General features: G+C 38.4%; 1 protein-coding gene across 2 annotated transcripts; it reads left to right on the forward strand.

Moving 5' to 3' along the window:
- On the forward strand, window positions 1–27,986 carry LOC135089612 (trithorax group protein osa-like). 2 transcript variants are annotated; one of them, XM_063985435.1, is made up of 13 exons: window positions 1–139; window positions 2,135–2,268; window positions 2,940–3,113; window positions 3,570–3,699; window positions 4,393–4,619; window positions 5,968–6,173; window positions 7,293–7,516; window positions 8,269–9,719; window positions 10,249–10,470; window positions 17,384–18,435; window positions 21,521–21,658; window positions 23,147–23,185; window positions 26,804–27,986. In XM_063985435.1, the coding sequence occupies exons 2-11, from the start codon at window positions 2,212–2,214 to the stop codon at window positions 21,648–21,650; spliced, it is 3,873 nt and encodes a 1,290-aa protein (XP_063841505.1). In that variant the 5' UTR covers window positions 1–139; window positions 2,135–2,211; the 3' UTR covers window positions 21,651–21,658; window positions 23,147–23,185; window positions 26,804–27,986. The 2 variants fall into 2 exon arrangements, with proteins under 2 accessions (XP_063841505.1, XP_063841506.1); XM_063985436.1 differs by lacking the exon at window positions 21,521–21,658.
- The last annotated feature ends 1 nt before the right edge of the window (window position 27,987 follows it).

A 27,987-nucleotide genomic window follows, 5' to 3' on the forward strand; every position in this document is an offset into this window, starting at 1 on the left:
AAGCGCTTGGATCCTGTGTGTCCATGACCTTATAGTTGACAGGGAAGAAAACACGGTGCGCCGCCCTGCATCACGCCTCATGTCCTGGCCCACGTAGGCCTTTCCAGGGCTGGGAAGCCTCTCTCGTACAGCCGTGAAGGTGAGAGAGAGACACACACTACTGGTAAAGCAGGAAGGGCTCACGGAAGGGTAGCAATTAGGTGTAATTAGTAGGGCGGCAGTGGTGACCAGCCTTGGGTCGTGTTACCTCATTAATGGGCGTTATTGAAGGGGAGGTGTTGTGCCGTTATGTTACTGCTTCATGGAACCATGAGTGCTGAAATAGCGTCTTGGGGTCACTGGTGGTCAGTGGCGTCATGGATCACAGGTCTTAAAACAGTATTATGGGGTTCCAGGTGTTAAATTGGTGTCATTGGGTTCCTGGTTTTAAATTGGCGTTGTGGAGTTACATGTGTTAAATTGGCGTCATGAGATCACAGTTGTTACATTGACATTTTGAGACTTCAGGTGTTAAATTGGCATCGAGGGGTTTCAGGTGTTAAATTTTCATCATGGGGTCATATGTGTTAAATTGGCATTGTGTGGTCATGTGTTAATTTGGCATTGTTGGGAGATAGGTATTATATATATTGGTGTTGTGGGGATCCAAGTGTTAAATTGGCATCATGGAGCCACAGGTGTTAGATATTAAAGGTGGACTCTGTTAACCAAAAAGTTAGCTTCACTAACTAGTAATCTGCCAACTAAAAAAGTTTGCTTACAAACACAAAACCAGTAAACTACTTAAAAAAAATAATGAAGCAAAACATTAACCACAAACTTTTATTACAGTGTATGAATTTTCTTTCAGTTTGCATCCTGTATGCTGTCTTGTAGCATTATAGAGAAGGGGTTGGCTGAGTCCGAGTTGGAATTGTAATCTTAAAATTTTCTAGAGTTAGGGTCAAATTCAGAGTTAGATTTAAAAAATCTGATTCCACATCACAAATTTAATTATGAAACCATCTATTAGAAGATTTATGATGCAAATCTTAATACATCTTCTCTTCTAGACTCTTCTAGCTTATTCCTATTGATTTAATGATTAACCTAACCTGAACCAGTAACACCAATGATTAGAATGAAATGCCTATTGTGTGATATATCCAGAGTGAATCTGTTAAGAAGGAACATGTCACAGCGAAGTCTTTTGGTTAAGTTTTAATAAGGCACATTCTTCAGTTACTTAATTGCAGCATTTTTCATTATGTAGGTCTTTTCAGGCTAAGTTTTTTTGATGGTTAAAATTGATGAGCAAATTTAGATCTGTTGCAATATCCCAGTGCTATTTGGAAGACTTACACAGCTCTGTAGTGAGAGCCTTGAACATGTGGTATACAGGAAACTATTTGACAGGAGTTACAAAACTAGATTTGACAGTAAGTTGATGTGGTTGTTGCATTTTGATATTTTGAAATTAATCAGAGGCAGCCTAGGGTGTGTGCGTCAGCAATGATGCATCTGTTAGGTACCACTGGTTGACATGCTTAATATTTTCTTTATGTTTAGATGTGAGACATTTCAAGGACAGTATCTTTTTCTGATAAGTTTTGAGGTGTATGTGAAATGTATCTGGAAAACTGCTTGAGGGAAGATCCTCAAGGTTAATAAACTGACAAATCTCTGCGTGGCATCCTCCCTCTCTGAATGTTCGAGAGTCACTGCCTGGTCTCACAGACCCATGGTTGCTGCTGTTGCACTGTCTGCTATGGCTCGATCATTTCGTAATTCTGAGGCACTGACTATTTATTTCTGTGCAGAGTTTGATAGGTTAGGTTAGATTAGTTTAGGTTATATTATGGTCAGTTAATTTTTATATTAAAAGAAGTAATTTTTCTGTGGTTTCTGGCAAAAAAAAAAAACATCTTGATTTGAAAAAAGCATTATATATTGCCCAGAAGTAAATAGTCATTGCCTTGAAAACAGTAGGCTAAGTTTATCTCTATATTACCCAAAATCTTAGTACCTGTGTGTTACATATTATAATTTTAGTAGTGAACAAATGAATTTTGGATATCAGTGCCTTGCATTTTAGTTTCTGTGATTAGACGAGGTTGTTTAAGTAGATAGTGCTAATGTGGATGTGTGTTGGCAGAGGATATCCACACTGCCGCACATGAAGACCCACACTGCATCCCAGCTTTGGTTGTCTTTCCATGTGTGCAGCTGAGCATGAAGGAAACAGGATCAGCTGCAAGTCTAAAAGCTGCCCAAGAAGCAGCTGCAAAGGTAAGTTAATTATAAAAATTTTCTCTCTCTCTCTCTCTCTCTCTCTCTCTCTCTCTCTCTCTCTCTCTCTCTCTCTCTCTCTCTCTCTCTCTCTCTCTCTCTCTCTCTCTCTCTCTCTCTCTCCTAATGCCCACAAAAGAATTCTTCTCATCTGGTCAGATTAAGTTAATTTTTACTGATGTGATGCTGCTTAAGGAGAATACCCAAAGCAAGTGGTCAAACAACTACTGAGCTCACCAGTACAATAATACACATGCACATACATCATTCACTGTATAGTCCCTACTTTCCATAAAATATGACAGTCATCTGTTATCATCCCACTCCACCTTGATACCTCCAACTGTTGTCTGTTCCCTAAAACAGAGAGAGAGAGAGAGAGAGAGAGAGAGAGAGAGAGAGAAACTTGGCAGTGGTGGAATTTTACTGAGCTTTTTTTTTTTTTTTTTTTTTTTTTTTTTTTTTTTTTTTTTTTTTTAGGTGTAAGAGGAGTGTCACAAAATGAGTGGACTACGTGGTGAAACACTTATGGGTTAGGCAAGATAGAAGATTGAGAGAATTGGTGCATAACAATGAATCATGTGTACTGGTGTAAGAATTACAGTAGACATGAAAATTGATTGTTTATGTTTTCAGTAATTTGGAAACAACTAATAAATATTTCTTTACAGGTTAATGCCATGTTGGTTGCTTCAGGTCAGCTTAAGCTCTCAGAGCTTAACAAGAACAGAACAAAGAACAACAAATCAAATGACCTCTTCATTGAAGAGGTTGTCATCAATGATGCCCCCATGAGTGCCAGAAATTTTCTTACTCGTTCCTCTACACAAGAAGAGATTAGTAAGGTAAGTGTCACTAGTCAGAATTAACTACATGGCTGTGCCATCATGGCACAAGTGTTTTATATCTGGTGCCTTGTTGGTAAAGACCTCTTACCAATCCACACCTAGGCAAATTTATATCACCTGCTGTTCCCGTCCTGCATGCTGATCACAAAAGCACTTAAAAATCCGTAATCAGCAAAGTTTTTTCCACGTCATCATAACTTCTGCTCAGATAAGTCCTTATCTTTAGATGTGGTCATTTCTTAAATAGGGATAGGATTCAGCTATAAGTGTAATGCATGAATGAATTTCAGCAAAATTTATACTTGTATGTATTTATATGTATACCATTAATTGCCTCAACTGGTGTATGTGTAAACTACAATAAAACACTTAAGGTCTTAGTATATACTGTGGAATCTTTCTTAGTTTGAGAGGTCAAGACAGGATTTCTTATCATAAAATGTCGTTCTTCAGATGTCTGGTGCAGCAGTGTCAACTCGGGGCCGGTATATGAATCAGGAGGAACGAAAGAATCCTAGCAAAAATCCTAGTGACCGTCCTCTTTATCTTCATATCCAGGCTGTCAACCAGCAAGATGTCAAAGGTATGGTTAATGTGTTCGTTAAACTTGGTTCCAAATCCTGAGAATTATAAACCCCTCCAGTAAGTAGCTCAGTTTAATAAGTGGTTTTGCGGGACAGAGAACGAGTTCTCGGATAAAGTTCTGGCTTCACCTTTAGTGCACCACTTGGCCTGTGTGTAGATTGTACACAAAAATTATCACAATGCTTCATGGCAACACTTGAGTACGTAGGGAACCAAGGAGGGAAGGAAGGAGGCATGTGAGCAGTTCTTGCTGTTCATAACTTACTTGTTCATTTTTTACACAATAAAGCAAAACACAGCATATATGTATAGAGTATTTTTGACTTAGAATTACTTGACTTTCCAAATCTCAAAGTAAAGTATGTACCTTATCTGGTGGGACACCCTTTATATATATATATATATATATATATATATATATATATATATATATATATATAGAGAGAGAGAGAGAGAGAGAGAGAGAGAGAGAGAGAGAGAGAGATTTAGTATGACAGTTTCAGCCCACATGGTGAGCCACTTACCATGAAAAAACCTGATAACTCCACCTACAGCCAGGTAGTGGGATGAACCTATATTTCTCAAGATTTGGAATTGAGTATAACTGTGTTACTGCCATCAGTAACTCTCCTAGACCGGAGATTTACTGGATTGTATTAAGAAATGAAAATAATTGTTTGTAATTTCTCAGTTGCAGTTGGTCGGATCACACACATCATTATGGAACACAGTCACCGCAAGGGCCACGGTATGCAGCGGCCAAGAGGACCCAGACCCAACCCAGCTCCAGGTCTGATGGGACCCAGACCTGGCAGTGGTCCCAGAGGCCCGCGACCTCTAGTATTCCGACCACCAAGACCAGACATGTCTGCTCCTCCTCCCCCTTCCCAGGCTCAGCCTCCACCTCCAGTAACTAATGTGAGTGATATGTCCTATAGGGACTACCTTATCTTGAAACTCCCATAACCCAAACCTAAATGGAAAAGATTCAGAGTGTAGAACAGACTTGGTAATGGAACTGGTTCTCAAATAGAGTGGTAGATGAATGAAATAAACTCAGTAATCAGGTTGTTAGTACTGAGTCATTAGGGAGCTTTAAAAGATTAGATAAATTTATAGATGAGGTTCATATATGGAAATAGGTAGGTATGTTTCATACAAGGACAGCCACATGTAGGCTTGATGACTTCTTGCAGCTTCTACTATTTTTTTCATGTTCTTATGAGATAACAGCAAAATTTTTATTCTTCCCTTTAGGGAAGATGATCAAAATTTACTGAAAAGATTGTGAACTAAGTGATGCTTGAGACATAGCCTCTTAGCTTTAGAAAAGCAAGAATGTGAAGTACAGAAGCCATCATTATGAAGAATCATGATAAGTTACATGGAAGTCAAAGGGTTGTGTTTAGAAAGGGATAAAGCTGGAATTATCCAGTGTTGTGTAACCAGCAAAGGTTCAAGTGGAGAGTGAGTTTAGAGGTAGAGAAAATAGCACCATTTTTGTGGTATTATCGATATAACTTAGACAAAGATGGTATTGAGCTGGGGAGCCTTTTATTCTTGTCCATTTTTCCTTTCCTCCAAGTGGTCTTGGGGATTCACAGATGTAGTATCCATTTGCTTCTTAGAGGCTATCAGATTTCTATGGATGAAACAACTAGTACTAAGCCTAGCTCAGCTACAAATCCACTTACAGAAGCATTTTGGATAGTGGTGTGGTCTTTTCTGGGTCTGCTGGTGATGTGTCCTGATGATGATGCCACTTGGCTTGAATCCCTAGAATCTCATCACATCTGTGGAGTGTGTTGTGAGCGTTGGAAAGATTTCTGTACCCTACTCATAGTGGGCCTTGATATAAGTTGCTGTGGTGTGAGGTTGTGTGATATTGAGATGTTTCATGTTAACTAGCTGCTGAGCACTGATTGTTGCTAATATAACTATAATATAAATCCCTTTTCTCCAGGATTGCTCTTGTAACATTTATTATGATATGTTTTCTATCTCTTCTCCTGTGAGGCAGTTTGCTATTGTCGTATACAACTTTATCAAGGTCTTTTAGGGAGTTGTGAGAAATTGGTATTAGATATAGATAGATAAGAAATAGCAGTGGTACCAACCAAATGTGATAGAAATGAAAAGAGGAAATAACTGCAGATTACCTTGGTTAGGCACCATAAGTCATGAGATGAATTATATTTTGACACATCTGTTAATGGAAGAATCATCTGAATCTTCAAGCTTTTGTAAGATGTTTTCAATATTTCAGATATTCAGAGAGAAAGTATTTCTACCTGTAAATATTGGTTTGAACCCTACTGACATTCAAGCACGCCTTATTGGGGAGAGTGGTATGAACTTGCGCTACATTCAGGAAGAAACTGGAGTGGCCATCTCCATACGTGGCATTGGTTCTGGATACCATGAGAGTGGTACTGGTCAGGAAGCCCAAGATCCCCTTCACTTCTATCTTGAGTGAGTAAATAAAAATTAAATATATTGAAATGTATTATTGTTAATTTAATATAGACCAGGGAACAGTATGTACTATTAGACCACATAATTTTCTCTAATGCATTTTAATTACTTGTTTGACAAGTGCCTTAAGAAAAATTCTGTACCTCAAGTCATGCTTCATAATAAGTACAATAATGATGTCAGCATTATTATTATCAGTCAGTGTATTCTTGTTTATTTATCTGCTCATCTATATCTGATGTCTAGAGGGATGGCTATAACAATGTCCATTTATTACTGTCCTTGCATTGTTTGATTCCTGCATTCTTCTCTCTCCCCTTTCTCTCATATTATGCAGCGCTTGATTTTTGCATTTCACCAGAGATGGTCATCTTACACCCTCTGCATCTAACAATATGTGTTCAAGTTGTAGCCAAAGAGAAACAGGACTGGGTTATATTTGCCACCAGTCAGATCTCATTTAGATTATTCTGTGTAGTTCTGGTCTCTGTTTTACAGGAAGGATATAAATCTATTGGAATCAGTACAGAGGAGAGTGACTGAAAAATACAGGGGATGAAAAATATTCCTTATGAAAGGACTGAAACTTTTGAATTTATATTCCTTAGAGAAGCTTAGTTTAAGAGGGGATCTTATACACATCTTTAAGTGGTATAAAGCATAACAGGGGTGATGATCAATAATCAAGATCAGTAATCAGGATAGGACAAAAAATAACAGGTTCAAGCATTGTAAAGTTAGATTAAAAAAAGAGATAGGAGAAACACATTCTCAAATAGTTATAGATGAATTAATACAGAATTTCAAAAGATGATTGACAAATTTATTGGATGGGAATGATAGGTGGAAATGTTATGCATGCTTTATATAGGGACTGTTATGTGTAGCCCTGATGTCTTGTTGCTTCCTTTGTTTTCTTATGGTCTTTTTGTTTTCCTGTTTAGTAATTGATTATTTCTTTATTTTTCATTTATTTTTTAAATTTATTTTTATATTTATTTCTTTGCTTTGGGCCATACCATGTGGAATTGCCAGAATGGTGGATAGATTAATATATATATTTTTTATTAATTTATTTATGTATTTATTTACATACATACTTTATTTATTTTTCAGACATGACAACCAGGAGCAGTTTAACCAGGCTAAAGATCTAGTTGTTAACTTGGCGCAGACAGTGATTTCTGAAGTACAGCAGGAGTTACAGCAGCAGCAACAGCAACAACAACAACAACAACAGCAGCAGCAGCAACAGCATCAACAGCTACAGCATCAGCAACTTCAGCAACCAGCTCCTCTTTTCACACAACCTCCACCCCAGCAGCCTGATGTGGCCTTAGGTAATTATCATATATCTCATCTTTTAAGGTGAATGGTTATACAAGATGAATCCACATGGGAGATCTAGTTTTGAGTATATCTCATAATCAGAAGTGAGGTAATAATGCATGTGTTCACTAGAAATCATCATGCTGGAGTTTGTAGGATTGTTGAGTTAAAACTTATCACCCACACCCTCACAGCAGTTCACATGTGATTTCCTGATAAATAAAACTTTATCACAATCTTTTTTCATCAGCAAGATTGGCAGGATGTAGCATGCTGGGGCAGTGCAGTGGTGATAGGGAGAGTAACCAGTCTGTGTTTGCTGGATGCTTGGCTTGTCTAAAATGATAGCAGGTCAATAGAATTTAGGAGGGTGAATTACAGGAAAATTTAAATAAAATGTAATAAAAAGTAAGGTGACAAGATGTATGGAGGGAAGTTTAGATACTAAAATGTCTCTGGATGATAACATGATAAAACAGATGTAAAAATTTGTTTGGTTGTGAACATTGAGGTAGAGATAAGTCTCTCTCTCTCTCTCTCTCTCTCTCTCTCTCTCTCTCTCTCTCTCTCTCTCTCTCTCTCTCTCTCTCTCTCTCTCTCTCTCTCTCTCTCTCTCTCTCTCTCTCTCTCTCTGCTTAGTGGCTGTTATTGGTTTAAGTGTTAAAGTTCCTTGATATGAAGAATCATGGATATATTTCATTGTTAAAAAGTAAGATCAAATTAAAAATATCAATTTTATTGATGAAAACCTTATTTATTGCAGGAGGTGGAGGCAATATTGGTCAGCCGCACTTGGCTCCTGTACAGGTGGCCCCTCACCAGCTCACAGCTCCACCAGCTCCACCACCACAGATGGTTCATTCACAGATGGTTCCACCTCAGGTACCTCCCCATTCACAAATTGTGCCTCCTCATGTTGGCCACCCACAAATTCCTCCGGCCCAGGTGCCCATTCCAGGCCAGGTGGGTGGGCCACAGGTTAGTGCCAATGTGATGCACACTGTGCTGGCTCCTCATCTACAGCCTGGTGGAGCACCTGTGTCCCAGGAGGTCATACCACAGCAAGAAGTGATACAAGCCACTGTAGTGTCTCTGCCACAGCAGGTTGTACACCTGACAGCTCCTCCTGTAGTGTCAAGTACAACAGCTGTAGCAAATCAGCAATTAGTGCATACTTCATCAGGCACACAGCTGGTAACTTTACCCCCTGGAACACAAATAATCAATATGCCTGATGGCCCTCGACTGGTGGCTCTGGCTGGTGGCACCCAGGTAGCTCCTCCTGTACCTGCTGGACATCAAACTCACCCAGCTCCCCTGCATGATCCCCAAGGTGTGCCAAACCCTCTGGTCCAACAGCAGCCTGTACCCCAGTCTATGGCTGTTTCAGGAGGCACCAACCAACTGACCATTAACCAGACTTCAATTCTTAGTGAGGGAGGAGCACCTCCATCCAATCTAGCCAGGTCCTTAGGGGCCACAAGTTCATATTCAGCACCATCTTTGGTAAACACTGTCAGTACTTCCAGTCCCTTAACCAATGCCACTCCCCATGGTGCTCCAGATGCACAGTTCCCACCCAATGTCAATGCCAGCATCCCTCCCCCAAGTACCACCATGCCTTTAGGCATGCCTCCTCCAGCTCCCCTTGGTATGCCTCCTGCTGTCACTGCTAATGCAGGAACAGTTTCCTTTGTGCTCACCCCAGGAGTGAACACCATGACCACTACCTCAGGGGTGGGCCTCCTCATGCCCCAAGACCCAGCAGTTGCCTCGGGCCAAATGCACGTAACTCAACCTGTTGTGGTGACTGGAGTGATGCCAAGCTTACAGCAGCAGCCCCAGCAACAGCCGCACCACCAAGTTTCCCAGACAGGTGCACCGTCATCCTTCTTGGGTCCTGTGCCTCCTCAGCCATTGGGTCACTCGGGATACTCAGCCTCCCAACCTCCTGTGGAACAGCCTGTTAGTTCAGCCTATTTAACTTCAGACCATGGCTACAATGGCCCTCCAATCACTAGTAATGCTACTCATCACTACAGTCAAGTGCCCCCCCAACAACAGCAGCGGCCAGTGGGTGTGGCCTATGCCCCTGTGGGCATGGCAGGAAGTGGAGAAGGTGCCCCACATGGCCGGATAGATTTTCAGACTGGTGGAGCCCCTGGGGTTATGGCCAACCCAGTGCCTCTCAGCAACCTGCCACCTCGTCATCAGGTAAGCTCCAACATTTCACAAGAATTAGCACTCAACCTTTTGTGGGTGACAGGGCCACATTAGATACTCAGTTTGTGATGAGGGCCTTGCATTGCCTTTAATGTACCGTGTTGATAGCTACTTCAGTTGGCTAACTAGACATACAAGATAAGCAATACTTTATTCATCATTATAATATGTAACTATAATATAAAGTTTGCATAGTATGTATGTGATTAATTGTTATATAATTATTTATAATAGAATTTTCATTCTTGCATGTCATTAACATTTAATGTGAAGTAGTAGTATTATCACAGTAAAGTGATAAGAGTATTTTTTCGTTTCTTTGTAATAGTTGCATTGAACTTCCTTGAGGGCTGCATGTGGCCCTCAAACGGTGGGTTGAGCATTCCTGAGCTAAACCATTCACCATAGTTATCCAAAACAGACTGATATTTAGTATTTTCTACATAATTCATTCAAGTATATTTGTGCAAGTTCATTCACCAGTTATTTGAGATTTTAAACCCTATATTTTGTATGATAGGGACAGAAACCTGAGCAGCAGCAGCAGCAGCAGCCTCTCCACCCACCTTCCAGCCACTACAGTAACCAGCCAAACCACCAGGAATTGCGACCTGTGTCTTTAGAACAACAGTGGCAACAGTTTCAACAGCAAGTGAAGATGGAGGGAGGGCAGCAGCAATATGACCCATATGCTGCTGCCACTGAGGAGTCTGAGCACCAAGATTCAGCCAGACAGACTCAGGTACTAGCTTACTTTAATGGCAGTTCTTAACCACAGATCTCATACACCTTATCTTTCTTTGATGTGCAAGAAAGGTAGAGTGTTTGCTCTTATTATCTAAGAGTATTGTGTGTTTTAATTGATAGTGTCCACTATGTTGTGTATGTTACCTAAAGCATGTGTTACTACATTTTGACAATTATGTGCCTTATAGATTTCTTAATATACTGCTTTTGTAGTAAATAATCAGTCATTATCAATTACCTCCCCATGAAATAAACAAGGTGGATGTCTCAAACAAGAAAATAACCCATTTTACAAAGATGTAGATCATCTGCAAGATGCCTGCATGACAGTAACATTTCATCCTAGTCATTAAACTAGAATTTTAGCTATTGAACATTTATGGTAAGTCACATTCAGTGGTTCAAGCAATTCTCTCTCTCTCTCTCTCTCTCTCTCTCTCTCTCTCTCTCTCTCTCTCTCTCTCTCTCTCTCTCTCTCTCTCTCTCTCTCTCTCTCTCTCTGTGAAAGTAAGAACAATCCTAAGGATTGGTAAATAGAATGAGACTGATTGAGAATGAAAATGGAATTATATATACAAAAGTGAGAAAGATTGAGAAACAATGAAGCAAAAATTATATGAAAGGAATGAGGGGGAGAGAGAGAGAGAGAGAGAGAGAGAGAGAGAGAGAGAGAGAGAGAGAGAGAGAGAGTGAAGTATCACTTTCTCATCCCTTCTCTCTGACAGAGAAAGGAGGGGATCCAGAAATAAGCTGACTAAACCATGGTAAAGCTAAGTAGATGAAATAGTTGCAGAATATTTTGATATGGAGGAAGTGTAGCACAACATAAGGAAGAAAGGGAGGAGGTGTAGGACTCCACACAAGTTCTGTGCTTATTTTTTAAATTTTTATTTAATCTATTTTTATTTATTTATTTATTTTTTCATATATATAACAAGTACAAAACTGGAATCATGGAACTCAAATATAGTAGAATCCTGTTTAATATGTAATTAAATACTATACACAATATGTAACATGCATGACTACTGACTCTTTTTTTATATTAGTCCTAGACATATTACAAATACATATATTTCCCACCATTAGAAATATGTTTAGATTTCTTTGTGCTTGTTTGCAAACACTTTACATTTAAACACTAAAGAATTAGGAAAATGAATTAGATTTTCTCAGTGGTACTTATATTTTTTTTTTGCACTGGCCATATTCATTAATCCAGGGGAAACTGTTAATTTGCTTTGTCCAACACTGCTCACAGCTCTATTCATATACTTCACTTTACTTAAGATCTGAAACTTTGAAAACTCTGCCTGATTATCTTCAAAACATAAATGATCTTCCTGCAGTTTGTAAAAAAGACTTCTCACAGCAACAATTGTTTTAATTAATCTAAGGCTATTGTTATGTTTTCTGTCTTCCTGTCATCTAGTACTTTAAGTTGCTCAGAGTTTATTAATATTCTACAACTGGTTTGAAATCTAGACAGATCTACATACGGACAAGCTACCACTTAGGTGATTATGTTGATAAGCTAAAAAAGAAAAAAAAATGCTAAGGAGCTGATTTGGCTCAACAGTCTAAGCCATTGTAGAAATTTTGTTTTCCAAAAATAATTCTTTGTATCATCTAATATAAAGTGTAGCTGAAAAGAATCTGGGAGGATACAAGAATAAGTGATTTGTGAGCACTGGCTTTAGAAGAGGGATGGGTTGCATGGACCAGGTGTTTGCTATAAGACGTGTGTGAATAGTGTTGCTGAAACTTTATCAACAAACTACAAAGCAGTGCTCTTAAGTGGCCCCATCTGAAAGAGGTCTTACATTTGGAACTGGCCATGCTTCATGTAGATTACACAATGCAGTTCTGGTTTTCATATTACAGAGGGGAAGTAAGATGTTACTGTCAGTACAAGTGAGAATGACTAAAATATATCACATGAGAGGATATTGAAGCTTTTAAATTTACATCTGTTAGAGAATAAAGAGATCAGTTGCCAAAGAGGATAGATGTATAAGTTGGATTCTCCTCCTTTTCCTGCCTATTTATCTCAAACTGCTCCTTTTTTTAAAGTGTTATAGCACTGTAGATATGGATGGAAAGTGCACTGATGTGAAAAATTTTCAGGCTATCATAAATCTACATAAAGCAGGTTTTAGTAGCAAAGAAATTTGGGGTCAGAAGGGCTTGAAGCAACACACTATCATAATATATTACTCATGATATCAAGTACTTGAAGTTATGAATTGGCTTCAGTGTTTTGTTTCCAAGCACAATCTTGCAGTCTGGAATATCATTGAAGTATAAAAATTAAGAAATACTGAATGTTTTTTTATAGTTTTACATAAGCATATCCTATACAAGTTATACATCACCATACAGTGTTCCCCTATTATTTGCTGGAGGTTATGTTCCAAAGCCTCCAGTGAATAGCAGAAATCTACAAATATTGTAAACCACCCCTACAAGGTTCAGGGACACATAGTTTAAACCATAAAATATACATCTCACACTTATTAAGCTCATGTAAAATTCACCTTAACACAATAAAAACAATTATTATATATATATATATATATATATATATATATATATATATATATATATATATATATATATATATATATATATATATATATATATAATTTTTATTTTTTTTTTTTATGTAGGAGGGACACTGGCCAAGGGCAACAAAAGTCCAACAAAATGCCCACTGAAATGCCAGTCCCATAAAAAGGTCCAAAGTGGTAGTCAAAAATTGAAGGATAAGTGTCCTGAAACCTCCCTCTTGAAGGAATTCAAGTCATAGGAAGGTGGAAATACAGAAGCAGGCAGGGAGTTCCAGAGTTTACCAGAGAAAGGGATGAATGAATGAGAATACTGGTTAACTCTTGCATAAGAGAGGTGGACAGAATAGGGTTGAGAAAAAGAAGAAAGTCTTTTGCAGCGAGGCCGCGGGAGGAGGGGAGGCATGCAGTTAGCAAGATCAGAAGAGCAGTTAGCATGAAAATAGCGGTAGAAGACAGCTAGAGATGCAACATTGCGGTTATGAGAGAGAGGCTGAAGACAGTGAGTTAGATGAGAGGAGTTGATGAGATGAAAAGCTTTTGATGCCATCCTGTCTAGAAGAGCAGTATGAGTGGAACCCCCCCTCCCAGACATGTGAAGCATACTCCATACACTGACGGTGAAGGCCCTTGTACAGAGTTAACAGCTGCGGGGGTGAGAAAAACTGGCAGAGACGTCTCAGAACGCCTAACTTCATAGAAGCTGTTTTAGCTAGAGATGAGATGTGAAGTTTCCAGTTCAGATTATAAGTAAAGGACAGACCGAGGATGTTCAGTGTAGAAGAGGGGGACAGTTGAGTATCATTGAAGAAGACAGGATAGTTGTCTGGAAGGTTGTGTCGAGTTGATAGATGGAGAATTGAGTTTTTGAGGCATTGAACAATACCAAGTTTGCTCTGCCCCAATCAGAAATTTTAGAAAGATCAGAAGTCAAGCGTTCTGTGGCTTCTCTGTGTGAAATGTTCACCATCTGAAGGGTTGGACATCTATGAAAAGACTTGGAAAAGTGCAGGATGGTATCATAAGTGTAGGAGTGGATAGGACAAGAAGTTTGGTTTAGAAGATAATTAATGAATAATAAGAGAGTGGGTGACAGGACAGAACCCTGAGGAACACCACTGTTAATAGATTTAGGAAAACAGTGACTGTCTACCACAGCACCAATAGAACAGTCAGAAAGGAAACTTGAGATGAAGTTACAGAGAGAAGGTTAGAAGCCGTAGGAGGGTAGTTTGGAAATCAAGTCTAGTGACAACACACAGACCTGTTTCACTCCTCTCTCAATTTAACCCAGGCACTTTTTTCATCTCCAAGTATAGTACATAATACATATTTTAATTAAAAATACAATACACTAAAATACAGTACACTACTTATCAATTTATGATAATTGAAAGAATAATTCAGGCTCTTTGAGGTGAAAGACTGAGCTGGCAGTGACGTCTGGCAACTCCCCATTATTTAGGTTAGGAAAAAATCTGTGAATATGCAAAACAGCAAATAGTGAACTGCAAATGTGCAGAGAAACACTGTATATGGTATTTAAAGAGCATAAGTATTTACAAAAAATAGCAACATAACAATATAAGGAAAGCTGCTAGAAGCCAGTAGTAGCCTTTGTATTAAACACCTCTATCTATCATCCTTATTCATAAATTTATCAATATCAAATTTTGAATGAAATGTTCATATTGACCTATCTTAAAAAAACATGATTACAGAATCCATTCCGGTTATCTACTACTCTGTTAAAGTACTAATTTATATTTTTCTCTTTGAATGACTTCATAAAGCTTGAACCCATTATTTCTTGTTCTATTTTTATTACTAACCCTAAGGATCTTGTCCACATTATCTTTGTTATATACTTTATGAAACTTAGCTTTACAGATCCCAACTTAAAATCTGCACAAAAAGTTACCACACTGACAGATTCTGGGAATACACTTCCTATCAGATTGAAAAAATTGAAGAAATTTCAACTCTACGTGGAACTTATTATTTTATTGCATTTCCTTGTTCCTCTTAGATGTTTTGATAACACTATCAGCCAAACATTGAAGTGCTTCTGGCTTCAATTCTGCTCAGCAGTTGCATAGGTCTGCTTCCAGCTTTAAGAATGTGAAAGTGTCTTGCCCTCATAACTTAGCCATCTTTACTGCCCATAAATGTTATATTGGAAAAATATCTGGTGAATTACCAGGCCAGTTATAGAGTCAACTTCACAGTTATTCACCCACTCTAACAATTTTAGCAGTGTGAGCTGGTGCTCCATCCTGCAGAAAATATTAGTTTCAGTAATTTCAAAAGATGGCAGAAGGTAATCCTTATTTAGTGGGAGTAGTGTTTTTAGGGAACACAAGACCATAGTAACCAAACCAATAAATTTTTATAGCATTTCATGTTTATGATTGTAGTGGGGATCATTGGAATTAGACTATGAGTATCTGTGCATTGTTAGATATCTCACTCACAAAAAATGGTTTCATTAGACCTCAATACTTGTATGCCTTATCTAAGATCCAGTCGATAATTCTTTGCAAACTGGATCCTTTTCTTTTGTGAGTCATTTATAAGTAGCTTTTTCTTGACATGTTATCTGCAATACCCAAGATCACAGTGCAGAGTATCAGGAACAGTGAAAAGGGAGACATCAACTAGTAGATTAAGACTCTTTTAAGGCTGGAATTAACCTCCAACTGCCACCTGAGAAGTTTCGTGGTCCAAGGCTTGACAGATGGCTCTTATCTGGAGAGCCTTTGCTGCCGCTAGCTTTGAATTATTGGATTAGCTTTGGATAATACAATGCTTCAAGCTCTTTTGAGTGCAAATTTCTTTGGTACTAAGGCCTATTTTATGTATATCTATGATAGCTGGAATAGTTTTCTCATCAGTGCACTTTCCACCCATACCTATTGGACTATAATACTTAAGACAAGAGCAGTATGAGAGCTGGTACCACTGCCATCTGCTCAAGCTCTAAAGTTGAACTCATCTCTCAAACATATGCTAACAACTCAACACTGAATGATTCTGGCCCTTTTCTCCTTCACTTTCATCCTTTGACTATATTATGCCTGTTATTGAAATTTTTCTTAGTGATCTTTGGCTTTGATCCTTGAAAGGCTTATTGTCCTGATGGAGTCCCTCATAAATGTGCTTCTGTGCTTATGCCATGCCTGGTCAAAGTTTTTGATTTATGTCTTATCAACATCCACCTTTCCTTTTTTTGACTAGAAGTTTGCCTATAAGAAAGGTGACTGCTCCAATCCCTCAGACTTGATTCCTGGTCATTCTGAAGCTTTTGAAACCTTTCTCATTTGGAAGATTCTTAAGCATCTGTCTGTCCACAACTCTTCTTTGTTAATATGAATTCTGTAAAGAATGATCCACTGCTGATCTAGCTTTCCTTATTGAACTTTATTTTTTTATTTTTTATATATATTTTTCTTATTTTTTATCTATTTATTTATTTATTTATTTTATTATTATTATTATTTTTTTTTTTGAGAACCTTATACATATCTCTTGAATTTCTAATCTTGCTTCTTAGAGTTTTTATCCATCTCTCTGCACCTTCATCTAAAGTTTCTTGTCTGGTTGTTGTGTTGCTGCAGTGGAGGACAGCCATTATCCTCTCAAATTTATAGATAGTAGTGTCCACAAGACTTTCCTATCATTCACTCTCTTTATTATTCATAAGAGATCTCAGCCAAACCTCTTATCCTGTTTATTTTTATTTTGATGATTCTACCCTGCATATCTCAATGTCATTTGTTAGATGATCAACTTGGCAGGAATTACAGTTTATGAAGAGAACCCACAGACTATTTAACTTTTGATTTATCTTTAGTTTCTTAATGGAGGGCAAAGTTTGTTACTCAGTACCTCAAACACAACCTTCCAGACTGCTAGTCCCTCTTCTTCAGTAAAATTGAACTATCCCCATCCTCTTCTACAGTGAATATGTTTGGGCTGCCCTTTTATAAAAATCTCCAGTAGAAATTTCACATTATTTCTTGATGAAACAGATTCCACAATGTTAGTTGTTTTATGTCAACTATTCCTTTCCTCCTCCAAATTACTAACTCTAGGAGCCTAAGTTTGTCTCCCATAAATGGGGAGGTTCTACTCATAGCTTTCCTAAACAGGGTGAAGTTAAAAGTTTTTGCCTCAAACTCCTCTCCTGTAATTCACAGAAAATTCCTCATAATGTTTAGGTCCACAGGTAATAACTCACAAATGTACTATCATTGTGTAAATAAATATTCTCATGTCAGGTATACTCGTACATAAAAAAATAAGACAAAAGAATTATCATAGAATTTTTATTGCTTTCAGACCACTCACTCAGGAGCTCCTACATCCCAACAGCAGCCATTGTCTTCACAGGCTCCTTCTCAGCCATCATCACAGCAACAGTATGGAAACTTTATAGAACAACCAAACCAGCACCAGCAGCAGCAGCAGCCTCCTACTCAGCAAGCATCTTCACTCTCTGCAGACTCCAGGGATGGGGAAAACAGGTCACCTGGTACCCTTGCTAAAGGTGAACCCAAGGCAATTGGTCGAGGAAGCCCTCATGGAACTTATAACCATTATTATGGTGGGCAACACAGTCTTGGCCCTCAGAACCAACATGCCGGACCACCTTCCCCAGAGAGACAGGATCACCAGCCACAGCCACAACCCAACCAAAGGTACTCGAGTCAACAGGCCCCAGGCCATCCAGAGCACCCACATGTATCACCAGCCCAGCAACACAGGAGATCGCCTCAAGGCCAGCCTCCTTCAGGCCATGCACAGCAGTTCCACCAAGGGCAATTTCAGGGGCAGTTGCATCCTCAGGACCAGTCACCACAGAAGAATCCTGAGGCAGGAACTCAAGAAGACCAGTACTCATCCAGCAAGCAGGGGGAAATGCTGACGTCCATATACCAGGCACCACAGTATCAACATGGACCACCACATCACCCACAGGGACCTCCTCAGCCTGGACTTCCTGAAGGCCAGTACCAACAGGGACCTCCACCACCATCACTTCAGCAACCTCAACAAAACCAGTACCCTCCAGGACAATATCCATGGGCACAATATCCTCAGCCCACCAATGGACCAGGATCATTTCCTGCAGGCCCAAACAACTTTGGAAATGGTCCAGGACCACATCCAAATGGCCCAGGGCCTTTCAATGCACCAGGGGGACCAGGAGGACCAAATGTCTCTAATTCATATGCTCCTCTTGGTCCTGGAGGTGGAGGGCCATATCAGAGAGGAGATGGACCTGGCCCTTACCCAGGTGGAGGAAGTGGAGCAGCTATTGGGATCCCCATGGGGCCAGGTGCAGCAGAGGAGCAGCAGGCTGTACTGCAGGACAAGAAGGCAGAACCAGGGTGAGTATGCTCTCTGAGGCCTCACACATTTACAAATAGTCTTGTTGGGTGATTGCAGCTAACACTGTAGTGTTGCTTCACTCAAATTATGTTGTTGTATGAAGTGGTTGCTAGAACCATTTCTATTAAGGCTTGAAGAGGAAGTTTGGTTTGGTATGGTAAATATATAGATAAGAAATTAAAGTCTAGTTCTTGGTACATATGTATTTATCATGATCTTTTCTTTTTTCCTTTTCTCTTCATTTACTTTAAGATTTACACTTGTTAGAGGTTTTAATTTGGCATGTCCTCCTCTTCAAGATAGTTAGGCAGGTGAGAATCTTATAAAGCTGTACCATGGAAATGATAAAGGTTCATGACATGTGATAATGAAACAATGAGCAAGATTAAAGTGGTCATCGGCAGAGTACAAGTGTAAATAATTACTTTCCTGCACTTCATGCATGCCAAGCAAAACCAAAATGAAATAGAAAGGTAATGGTTAAAAACAATATAATCAGTTAGCTGATATGTGGCCATATTCCAAAAATAAGGCTGAAGAGTAGTGCCAAAGCTTTTGGTCAGGCACCACAAAGATTAAATCAATGTATTATTCTGTTACAGGAATTAGCTGGTGAAAGTCTGCAGACTGTCTCAGTGGATCACTGATGAAGCTTACCTTGCAGATGTTCTAGATTTCTTTCTCCACATTCTCTCTCTCTCTCTCTCTCTCTCTCTCTCTCTCTCTCTCTCTCTCTCTCTCTCTCTCTCTCTCTCTCTCTCTCTCTCTCTCTCTCTCTCTCTCTCTCTCTCTCTCTCTCTCTCTCTCTCTCTCTCTCTCTCGCTCGCTCTCTCTCTCTCTCTCTCTCTCTCTCTCTCTCTCTCTCTCTCTCTCTCTCTCTCTCTCTCTCTCTCTCTCTCTCTCTCTCTCTCTCTCTCTCTCTCTCTCTCTCTCTCTCTCTCTCTCTCTCTCTCTCTCTCTCTCTCTCTCTCTCTCTCTCTCTCTCTCTCTCTCTCTCTCTCTCTCTTTCACTCAACTAAGTAACAGTGGTGAGGGGCACATGATCTATTTTTTGATGTACCCATTTTCATTTATCCATTCCTAAAAAAAATAAATAGATGAATAAATAAATGAACAAGATAAGTACATGTTATAGATGAATTGCCAAATTACTTCTGTATGACTCAGGAAGAGTAGCAAGTAGTGATTATCATGGGCATCGCAATTGGGGCTTACTCTGAATAAATAAGCAAATAATTTTTGTAGGGGACTTTTGGTGTTTCAAAACATGAATATAGTATTTATTTATCAGTGTCATTAATGTATAAATAAAATTAAGTTATATGCCATTAACAGCAAACCCTGAATTACTTGATAGCAGATTGTCATTTTGTAATAGAAATCATTTCACTCTTTTTTTTTTTTTTTTTTTTTTTTTTTTATGAACTGATTTTTGCACAATAATGAAGATGAAGACAATGTTTTCTTGTATTACTTGAGACACCATTAGTCTGAGTAAACAGCTGTCTCCCTCACACTTGACCTTCTTCACCAACAGTTGGATGAGAAAATTTTACCACCTGGTAGGGCTCATTTTCACTGTTCCACCAACTGAGTTCTAAAAGCACATTTGGGATTGTTCTTTTGTAAGGTGATCCCATGCATGTGGCAATGTCTGTCACTTCTGTTTGTTGTTCAAGAGATTTCTTCACCAAATTATTTTCTAGGGAACTTTATTCCAAGACACATTTTACGTAAACCTTCTTTATTTTGGAGGATATTCTTTAGCAGTATTAAGTCATCTTGAATTTTGTGTGGATGACTGATATTATTAAGAAACTCCATGGGAAGGACACATATCATGGCTAAAAATCAGAAAGGTTAACTTGTTGATATTATACATAGAAATTAAATATTAAAATTAAATTTGTTGCTTACTATTTTTCCCAGAAACTAGCCATGTTTCAGCTACCTTCTTATCACAAGCATTTATTTTTCATTTTTTTTTTTTCAGCAAAAAATTTTAGTTTCAGTATTGTACAAGTGAATCCTGCCACACTGAGTCCCAGGGGTGCCCTGAATGATGTCAGTCATGTCACTTCTGTCATTAGGACTTCTGATTGAAAGTGAAGGAAGCATGATCTATATCAAGTTTTGAAAATTCTTTTGCACAATTGTCAGGTTTTCACAACAAATTTCCGTTTTGTCTTATGTGCTAATGTAATTTAGCTTCACTTGTGTATCTTAATTGGTTTAAGAAAATTTTAAGCTGCATGTTTATTAACCAACTCAAGTATTTCTTACATTTATATAGGTCAGATGTCCAACAGAAGACAACTGTTTTAGTCATGTAAACTTCCTCCAAAAGTTTATTCTCACATTCATTCACTTTTGATTGCTACACATATTGGTTCAGTCTCTGTGTGTGAACTAATTGGGTCTGCCTTATATGTTGTCATATTTGTTTTCAGATGCTGACAAACTTCATCCCAGATTCCCCCATATATATGTATTCTTAATTAGGCTACTTGAAGAAAAATTGCTCCAATATTGTTCAGTTTGCAACAGAATTTCAGTAGTTGAATCGATATCTCTCAATTAACAGTACATAGTGAACTTTAGAATACAACATTTTCCTCTATAAGAATCCAGAACATTGGTAGGTGTACTGATTTTCTCTTGCATCAAAGAGTTAATTTCTTCTCACCAAAATTTTGTTGCAACAAGTAATTTAGGTAAAAAAAATTACAACACTCCTTAAGCAGGCACATGAAAATTACCACACAATGACAACTTTTGTTTATTCACACATTGCTCCCCATGTAGTGTTCTGCAGGTGTCAACTGTCTATCCTCCTCTAATTTTCATTAGCATATTGTAGATCCAAAGGAAAGAATTTTATAAAAATTTCTGAGTCATTTCATAAGAAAGGCAGCAAAAGGACTGGTATGCCTTCCAGTGCATTGCTGTCACACTCCAATAAGTTACTTTCAGGGCTCCACCAAGAGCACAGGTCACACAGTAAATGTCCACTCCAAGAGTCTGAGAAGATATCCTGGCTGGCTCAACACATCCCATAAATTTGCCTCCTGTTTACTACCCTAGGGTGGCCAGAGATATGACTGCATCGCTGTTGATGCCGCCACCCGCCTCCTCCTCCAAGCGAGACCCTGCTAGGCTCAAGAGTACGAGAGGATCCCTCAGAGCCAAGCATGAAGAGACAAAGATCATGTAGTCCGCAAGGTTTGTACCCACTCATCTGTCTGCTGTCTCTCAACAGGTGTGGCCAGGCCCATTGGAGCAGTTGGAGCAGTTCTGTTGCAGATCTTGGAGCATGTTCATCACATAACATTTATTCAGTCTTCTCTTCCCTTCGACTTAATAATGCTCTCTTTATCTAAGAAATGCCTCTTTGCTGATTTTCCATCCTATTGCAATCTTCAAGCATTGGTTATAATTTTCATTCTGTTTTACAATATTGTGCATTTTGCAGAAAGTTTAGGCATGTGTTAGTATTTTTATTATTAATGGCTTCTTTTATAGCCAGCTGAAACTTTTTTGCTCCTTAGAGCCCTCACATTATTTTTCCCCAAGTACTGTAAGGATCTGCTTGTGTATCAGTTAAGCACTGCTCATACTGTTGCATAAGAATATCTGTAGAAGAGTCCTCCTCCCACCACTTAGAAGTCGACAACGATATCCAGATGTGTGCAGCTGTTATGGTGTTACCTTGGTGCCATTTGTGTGTAGGATGTCAGTGGATCTATTTCATCATGCACTTAATTACTCATCATCATTTTTTAATTAATTTACTTATTTATTTATTTATTATTTTTTTATCTTTTTCATTTCAGTATGGTCTTCATTTTTAAAATTAGACCATTGTATGTGTGTGCGTGTGTGCTAGAATACTAAGTAGCTATGCAGTGGTAGCTTTCTTATTACTTTCACTAGCTCATCCATTAAGCTTTGGTCAAGACTTCATCCCAGGTAGCTACATGGGGAATCCACAGCTGGAAAGTGTCAACTGGGGTACAGCATCAAAGGCTAGTGCTCTCATCAGTCTGCTGAAAATTATATCATTGCATAGATCATAATAATTGCAGACAAATAAATATAAGAGGCTTTATTATTATTATTATTATTATTATTATTATTATTATTATTATTATTATTATTATTATTGTTGTTGTTGTTATTGTTATTATTGTTATTATTATTATTATTATTATTATTATTATTATTATTATCATCATCATCATAATTATTATTGTTGTTATTATTAACTGTTGTTACTGTATTATCCAGACAGTCACAGTGCCATCATACTTCAGGTGCAGAGGTGCCAGTATTATCATTGCATACACATCTTTCTTTTCATGAAGAACACAATTTCAGATACACACTAGAAACATAGAATATTAGATTTTGTGTGGTTTGATTTTTTTATTATTTTTTTTATTTATTTATTTTTTATTATTGTTTTCAACTTTACATTAAAGTTCACTCCTATGATATATTGAAGGTGGTTCTCTCCTAAGCAGGATTTTGCAGATGGTGTTGGATGTTGCTGTGTTGTCATCACTCTTTCTTTATATTACAAGAACTGTCACTTTAACCTTGTTTCTTTGCTATTCAGCCAATAGTCATGCAGGTAGTGTGTAAGACTCCATTTCAGGAGCTACACCCACAAGAGGTCCAGAAACTAACATTTACACATTTTTACCTCAGATGAAAGGAAGCTTTCCCGCAGACATGGCTTAGACCCAGGTGAGAAACTTATCTAGCTTTTTGAGCAGGACTTCCTCTTCTATCCTGCTAGTTACAACTAAAAAACTTTAAGCCTTGAAGGTCATTGTGATTGCCATGAATCTTTGAATAAGGATGAGTTTATGTTCAGTGAAAGGCATTATTACTTCCCTTTTAATTTATTAATTTGATTTCCTATATATTAATTAATAATTATTATTTTATTTTTCTTATTTCTGTATTTTTTTTCTTATTTTTTTTTTTTACTTTAGTCCATATAGTTGATTGATCTGTCCTTTCCAGATTAAAAAAACTTTTTGTTAATATTTATTTTATACAATACTCTGTTCACACTTATTCTGTTATAATGATTATGCCATCAAATAACATGGAAATGTGGTAACAGTGCCACTGGGCAATGTAGTCATCATCCAATTGGTTGCCATATTTGTTTTTGAATGTACAGAAATCTTACTAAGTATTATTATACATGTACAGTTGGCCACACTCCTGCAAGGTCCACTTAGTGTTTTCAGTGCCAGCCGAGATAGTAAATCTGAAACACTAGTAGTGAGCTTCACTCAACCTATTCATTGGTGGTAGGGAGACCCCTGCTACCTTCCTCAACCCCCCACTCTTTACCTATCCCAACTACCAATGAATGCAATACCAGCTTGTCCCGGCTGTTGTATCTGTTGTGCATCAACAATTAAATTTCTCAACACGGCTAATCAAGGCCTCAAAATGTGTATGTGCATAAAACATTTTCAACCTAGAATAACCTGTACTTTCACCTTTAGCAAATCCACAGAAACTCATGTATTTATGGCAACAAAAAATATTTCAAGCAACTGAGAACATGGCACTGGCATTTCAGAATAATTTCCATTCTAGCTTAGGAATTCCAATGGTGGAATGTTCAGTACTGCACCAACTTTGGCATCTAATTAGAACTGTTAAACATAGTGTCAAAGTTGAGACAGTGACCTAATGAGGAATAAGCTAATAAGGACCAAGTCCATAAGAAAACACACTACCCTAATACCAGCAAAAATTTAGTACTTTCAAATTTCACAGAACGCCTGACTTCTGATCTTTCTAAAATTTCTGATTGGGGCAGAGCAAACTTGGTATTGTTCAATGCCTCAAAAACTCAATTCCTCCATCTATCAACTCGACACAACCTTCCAGACAACTATCCCCTCTTCTTCAATGACACTCAACTGTCCCCCTCTTCTACACTGAACATCCTCGGTCTGTCCTTTACTTATAACCTGAACTGGAAACTTCACATCTCATCTCTAGCTAAAACAGCTTCTATGAAGTTAGGTGTTCTGAGACGTCTCCGCCAGTTTTTCTCACCCCCCCAGCTGCTAACTCTGTACAAGGGCCTTATCCGTCCATGTATGGAGTATGCTTCACATGTCTGGGGGGTTCCACTCATACTGCTCTTCTAGACAGGGTGGAATCAAAAGCTTTTCGTCTCATCAACTCCTCTCCTCTAACTGACTGTCTTCAGCCTCTCTCTCACCGCCGCAATGTTGCATATCTTGCTGTCTTCTACCGCTATTTTCATGCTAACTGCTCTTCTGATCTTGCTAACTGCATGCCTCCCCTCCTTCCGCGGCCTCGCTGCACAAGACTTTCTTCTTTCTCTCACCCCTATTATGTCCACCTTTCTAACGCAAGAGTTAACCAGTATTCTCAATCATTCATCCCTTTCTCTGGTAAACTCTGGAACTCCCTGCCTGCTTCTGTATTTCCACCTTCCTACGACTTGAATTCCTTCAAGAGGGAGGTTTCAAGACACTTATCCACCAATTTTTGACCACTGCTTTGACCCTTTTATGGGACTGGCATTTCAGTGGGCATTTTTTTTATTAGATTTTTGTTGCCCTTGGCCAGTATCCTTCCTACATAAAAAAAAAAAAAAATACAGTTATATATTTTAGTAATATAATGTATGTGCATTTAACATACACATTCCTTCCATTCAAACAAAACTTTCCAGGAAGATCAGTGTGAAGAACTTCATGAACAGTAGAGGTATCTAAGGCTTTGGTTAGAGCTACTGGGTCCTACCACTGCCTTCAACACTGTCACTTCCACATGTTTCTGTTTATGCCATTTAATATGGTGATATACTTCCCCTGAACTTGTCTCTCTTTTCCCCTTCACAAAGCTTGAGCATAAAGTTCACCAAAATATATTTTTTTTCTAAGTGAAAGATTGGTGTGAAATTCACTGCTTTTTTCTCATCTACTGTAGACTCAGATACATTATATATATATATATATATATATATATATATATATATATATATATATATATATATATATATATATATATATATATATATATATATATATATATATTTATTTATTTATTTATTTATTTATTTATTTATTCATTTATTTTATGTAGGAGGGACACTGGCCAAGGGCAACAAAATCCAGTAAAGGAAAAAAAAAAGACCCACTGAGATGCCAGTCCCCCAAATGGGGTCCAAAGTGGTAGTCAAAAATTGAAGGATAAGTGTCTTGAAACCCCCCTCTTGAAGGAATTCAAGTCATAGGAAGGTGGAAATACAGAGGTAGGCAAGGAGTTCCAGAGTTTACCAGAGAAAGGGATAAATGATTGAGAATACTGGTTAACTCTTGCATTAGGGAGTTGGACAGAGTATGGGTGAGAGAAAGAAGAGAGTCTTGTGCAGCAAGGCCATGGGAGGAGGGGAGGCATGCAGTTAGCAAGATCAGAAGAGCAGTTGGCATGAATATAGCAGTAGAAGATAGCAAGAGATGCAACATTGTGGTGATGAGAAAGAGGCTGAAGACAGTCAGTTAGAAGAGAGGAATTGATGAAACGAAAAACTTTTCATTCTACCCATATGGCATATTTGTTTCAATATCCACTAAAATTCTGTTTTCAAATGGCCATCATGCTTTCATTATGTCATCCCTTTTACATTAATCACTATTTGCCTTTATTTTGCCCCCAAGTGTTCAAGTTTATGTTTCTTACCTCCATTTCCACAATTACCTGGACAACTTCCAGATCCACTTGTACAACCAGATCCCTTAATTCTGTCAATTGCAAATCCAGAACACACTGTAATGACTTGAGACTGTAACACTCAAATTCAAATGCAGACGTAACACATGCAAGCGTACAGGTTGTTTACCTGTACTGTATTTGGAACTGATTGGAGCTGGCATTGTGGTGGAGAAATAAAAAAAATTGTGATGCTGTTGACCATGAGGTTCAAATGTTGTGTGTGTGTGTGTGTGTGTGTGTGTGTGTGTGTGTGTGTGTGTGTGTGTGTGTGTGTGTGTGTGTGTGTGTTCATGCATGTGTGTATGTTTGTTGCTTTGATTGCCAAAGAGGATTTTTTTTCCATGAAAGTTAATTCACTGGAATATTTTAATGGTACTGCCAAACTTGTCACCAAATTTGGTGCAGTGCTGATTATGATCTACCTTGGCACTATAATTTTATTGGATGGGTCACCGTCCTTCAAATCTTTGAAATTTCTTTTACTCAGAAGTTTATCTTTACTGCTAAATCATTCTTACCAATTTGCCAGCCATACTTTTCATTCCTTTCCATCAGAGTTTGTTGGTAATGATTTTATCTTGACAGAGGATGTTGGTGGCCGTGAAAGTGGCAGATTGCTGAGACCCAAAGGACCTGATTCATTAGCTCCAGATGGTGGCAGCCACTACTCTTCTTCAGGCAGTTATCGTAGTGGTCCAGGAGGATATTCAGAGGGAGGGCGACCGGGTGGTTTTCCCAGTGGCCCTGGATCCTTCATGGGCCATGGAGGACCCTGGGGCTGGAGGCCAGTGCCAGGGCCCTACTCAGATCTACCACTGAGACCAGGACCCTTCAGCCGACCTCCTGGTGTGGGCATGGGCACTAGCCAATCCCCTTATGGCAGGAACCTTCGTGACCGCACAGATTTGGAGGATGTAGGTGGGGGTGGCCGAAGGTTAGGAAGAGGGGGAGGAGGGAGGGGAGGGTTCTCTATGGGGGGCCGAGGAGGCAGGGACCGCCGCTGGTGATGTTAATGGGTGTGTCCTGCATCATGTATATAGTGAATATTATTGCTTCAAGCACTGAATTTTATTTATAAAAAAGAAGCAGTATATTTATCTATCTTTTTATGATGCTTTACATTACAATGAATATTTATTTTCATATTACAAGTATTTTTTACTTGATATAGCGAGAAACAATTGTAACCAATTAAATTGTACACTTTTTACAGGTTGGACTTCATCTAAAGTGTGATTGTTTTACAGCTTGGAAAGTTACAATGATACATTGTCCACTTACTGAGCACTTGCAGTTGCAGAAATGTGATTTATTAATATAATATTAAAATATGATGGCTGTGCACTAGTACTTGTATGATGTAGTGGGATAGTGGGGTGTTATGTGCTGGTTGTACTTATTGCTCAATACAAACTAAAAATTTAAATCATTAAATCATGAATCTGTAGCAAAGGTTAAAAAAAAACTAAACCGCTTAATGTATACTTTCAAGGAAATGAAAGTGACTTAAGAATAATGTAATTAGGTACATGCAGAAAAAGTAACACTAGGTGAAATAGAGTAGGAGTAGATAGCAATTTATACACTTGCATTTTTACCTCAGCCATTTTTAAGCAGGAACCTAGACTGTATGCATGTATCAGAAAATAATTTGTAAGATAGTTCATTTAAAGTTTATTGTTACCCAGTGCTCAAAACTCAAGAACTCCCTGAATGTTGGACATGGACTGGGTGTGAAAGCCAAAGTCTTATTAAAAATAGTTACTGAG

Source organism: Scylla paramamosain, chromosome 33, assembly GCF_035594125.1.
Source record: "Scylla paramamosain isolate STU-SP2022 chromosome 33, ASM3559412v1, whole genome shotgun sequence".
Lineage (NCBI taxonomy): Eukaryota > Metazoa > Arthropoda > Malacostraca > Decapoda > Portunidae > Scylla > Scylla paramamosain.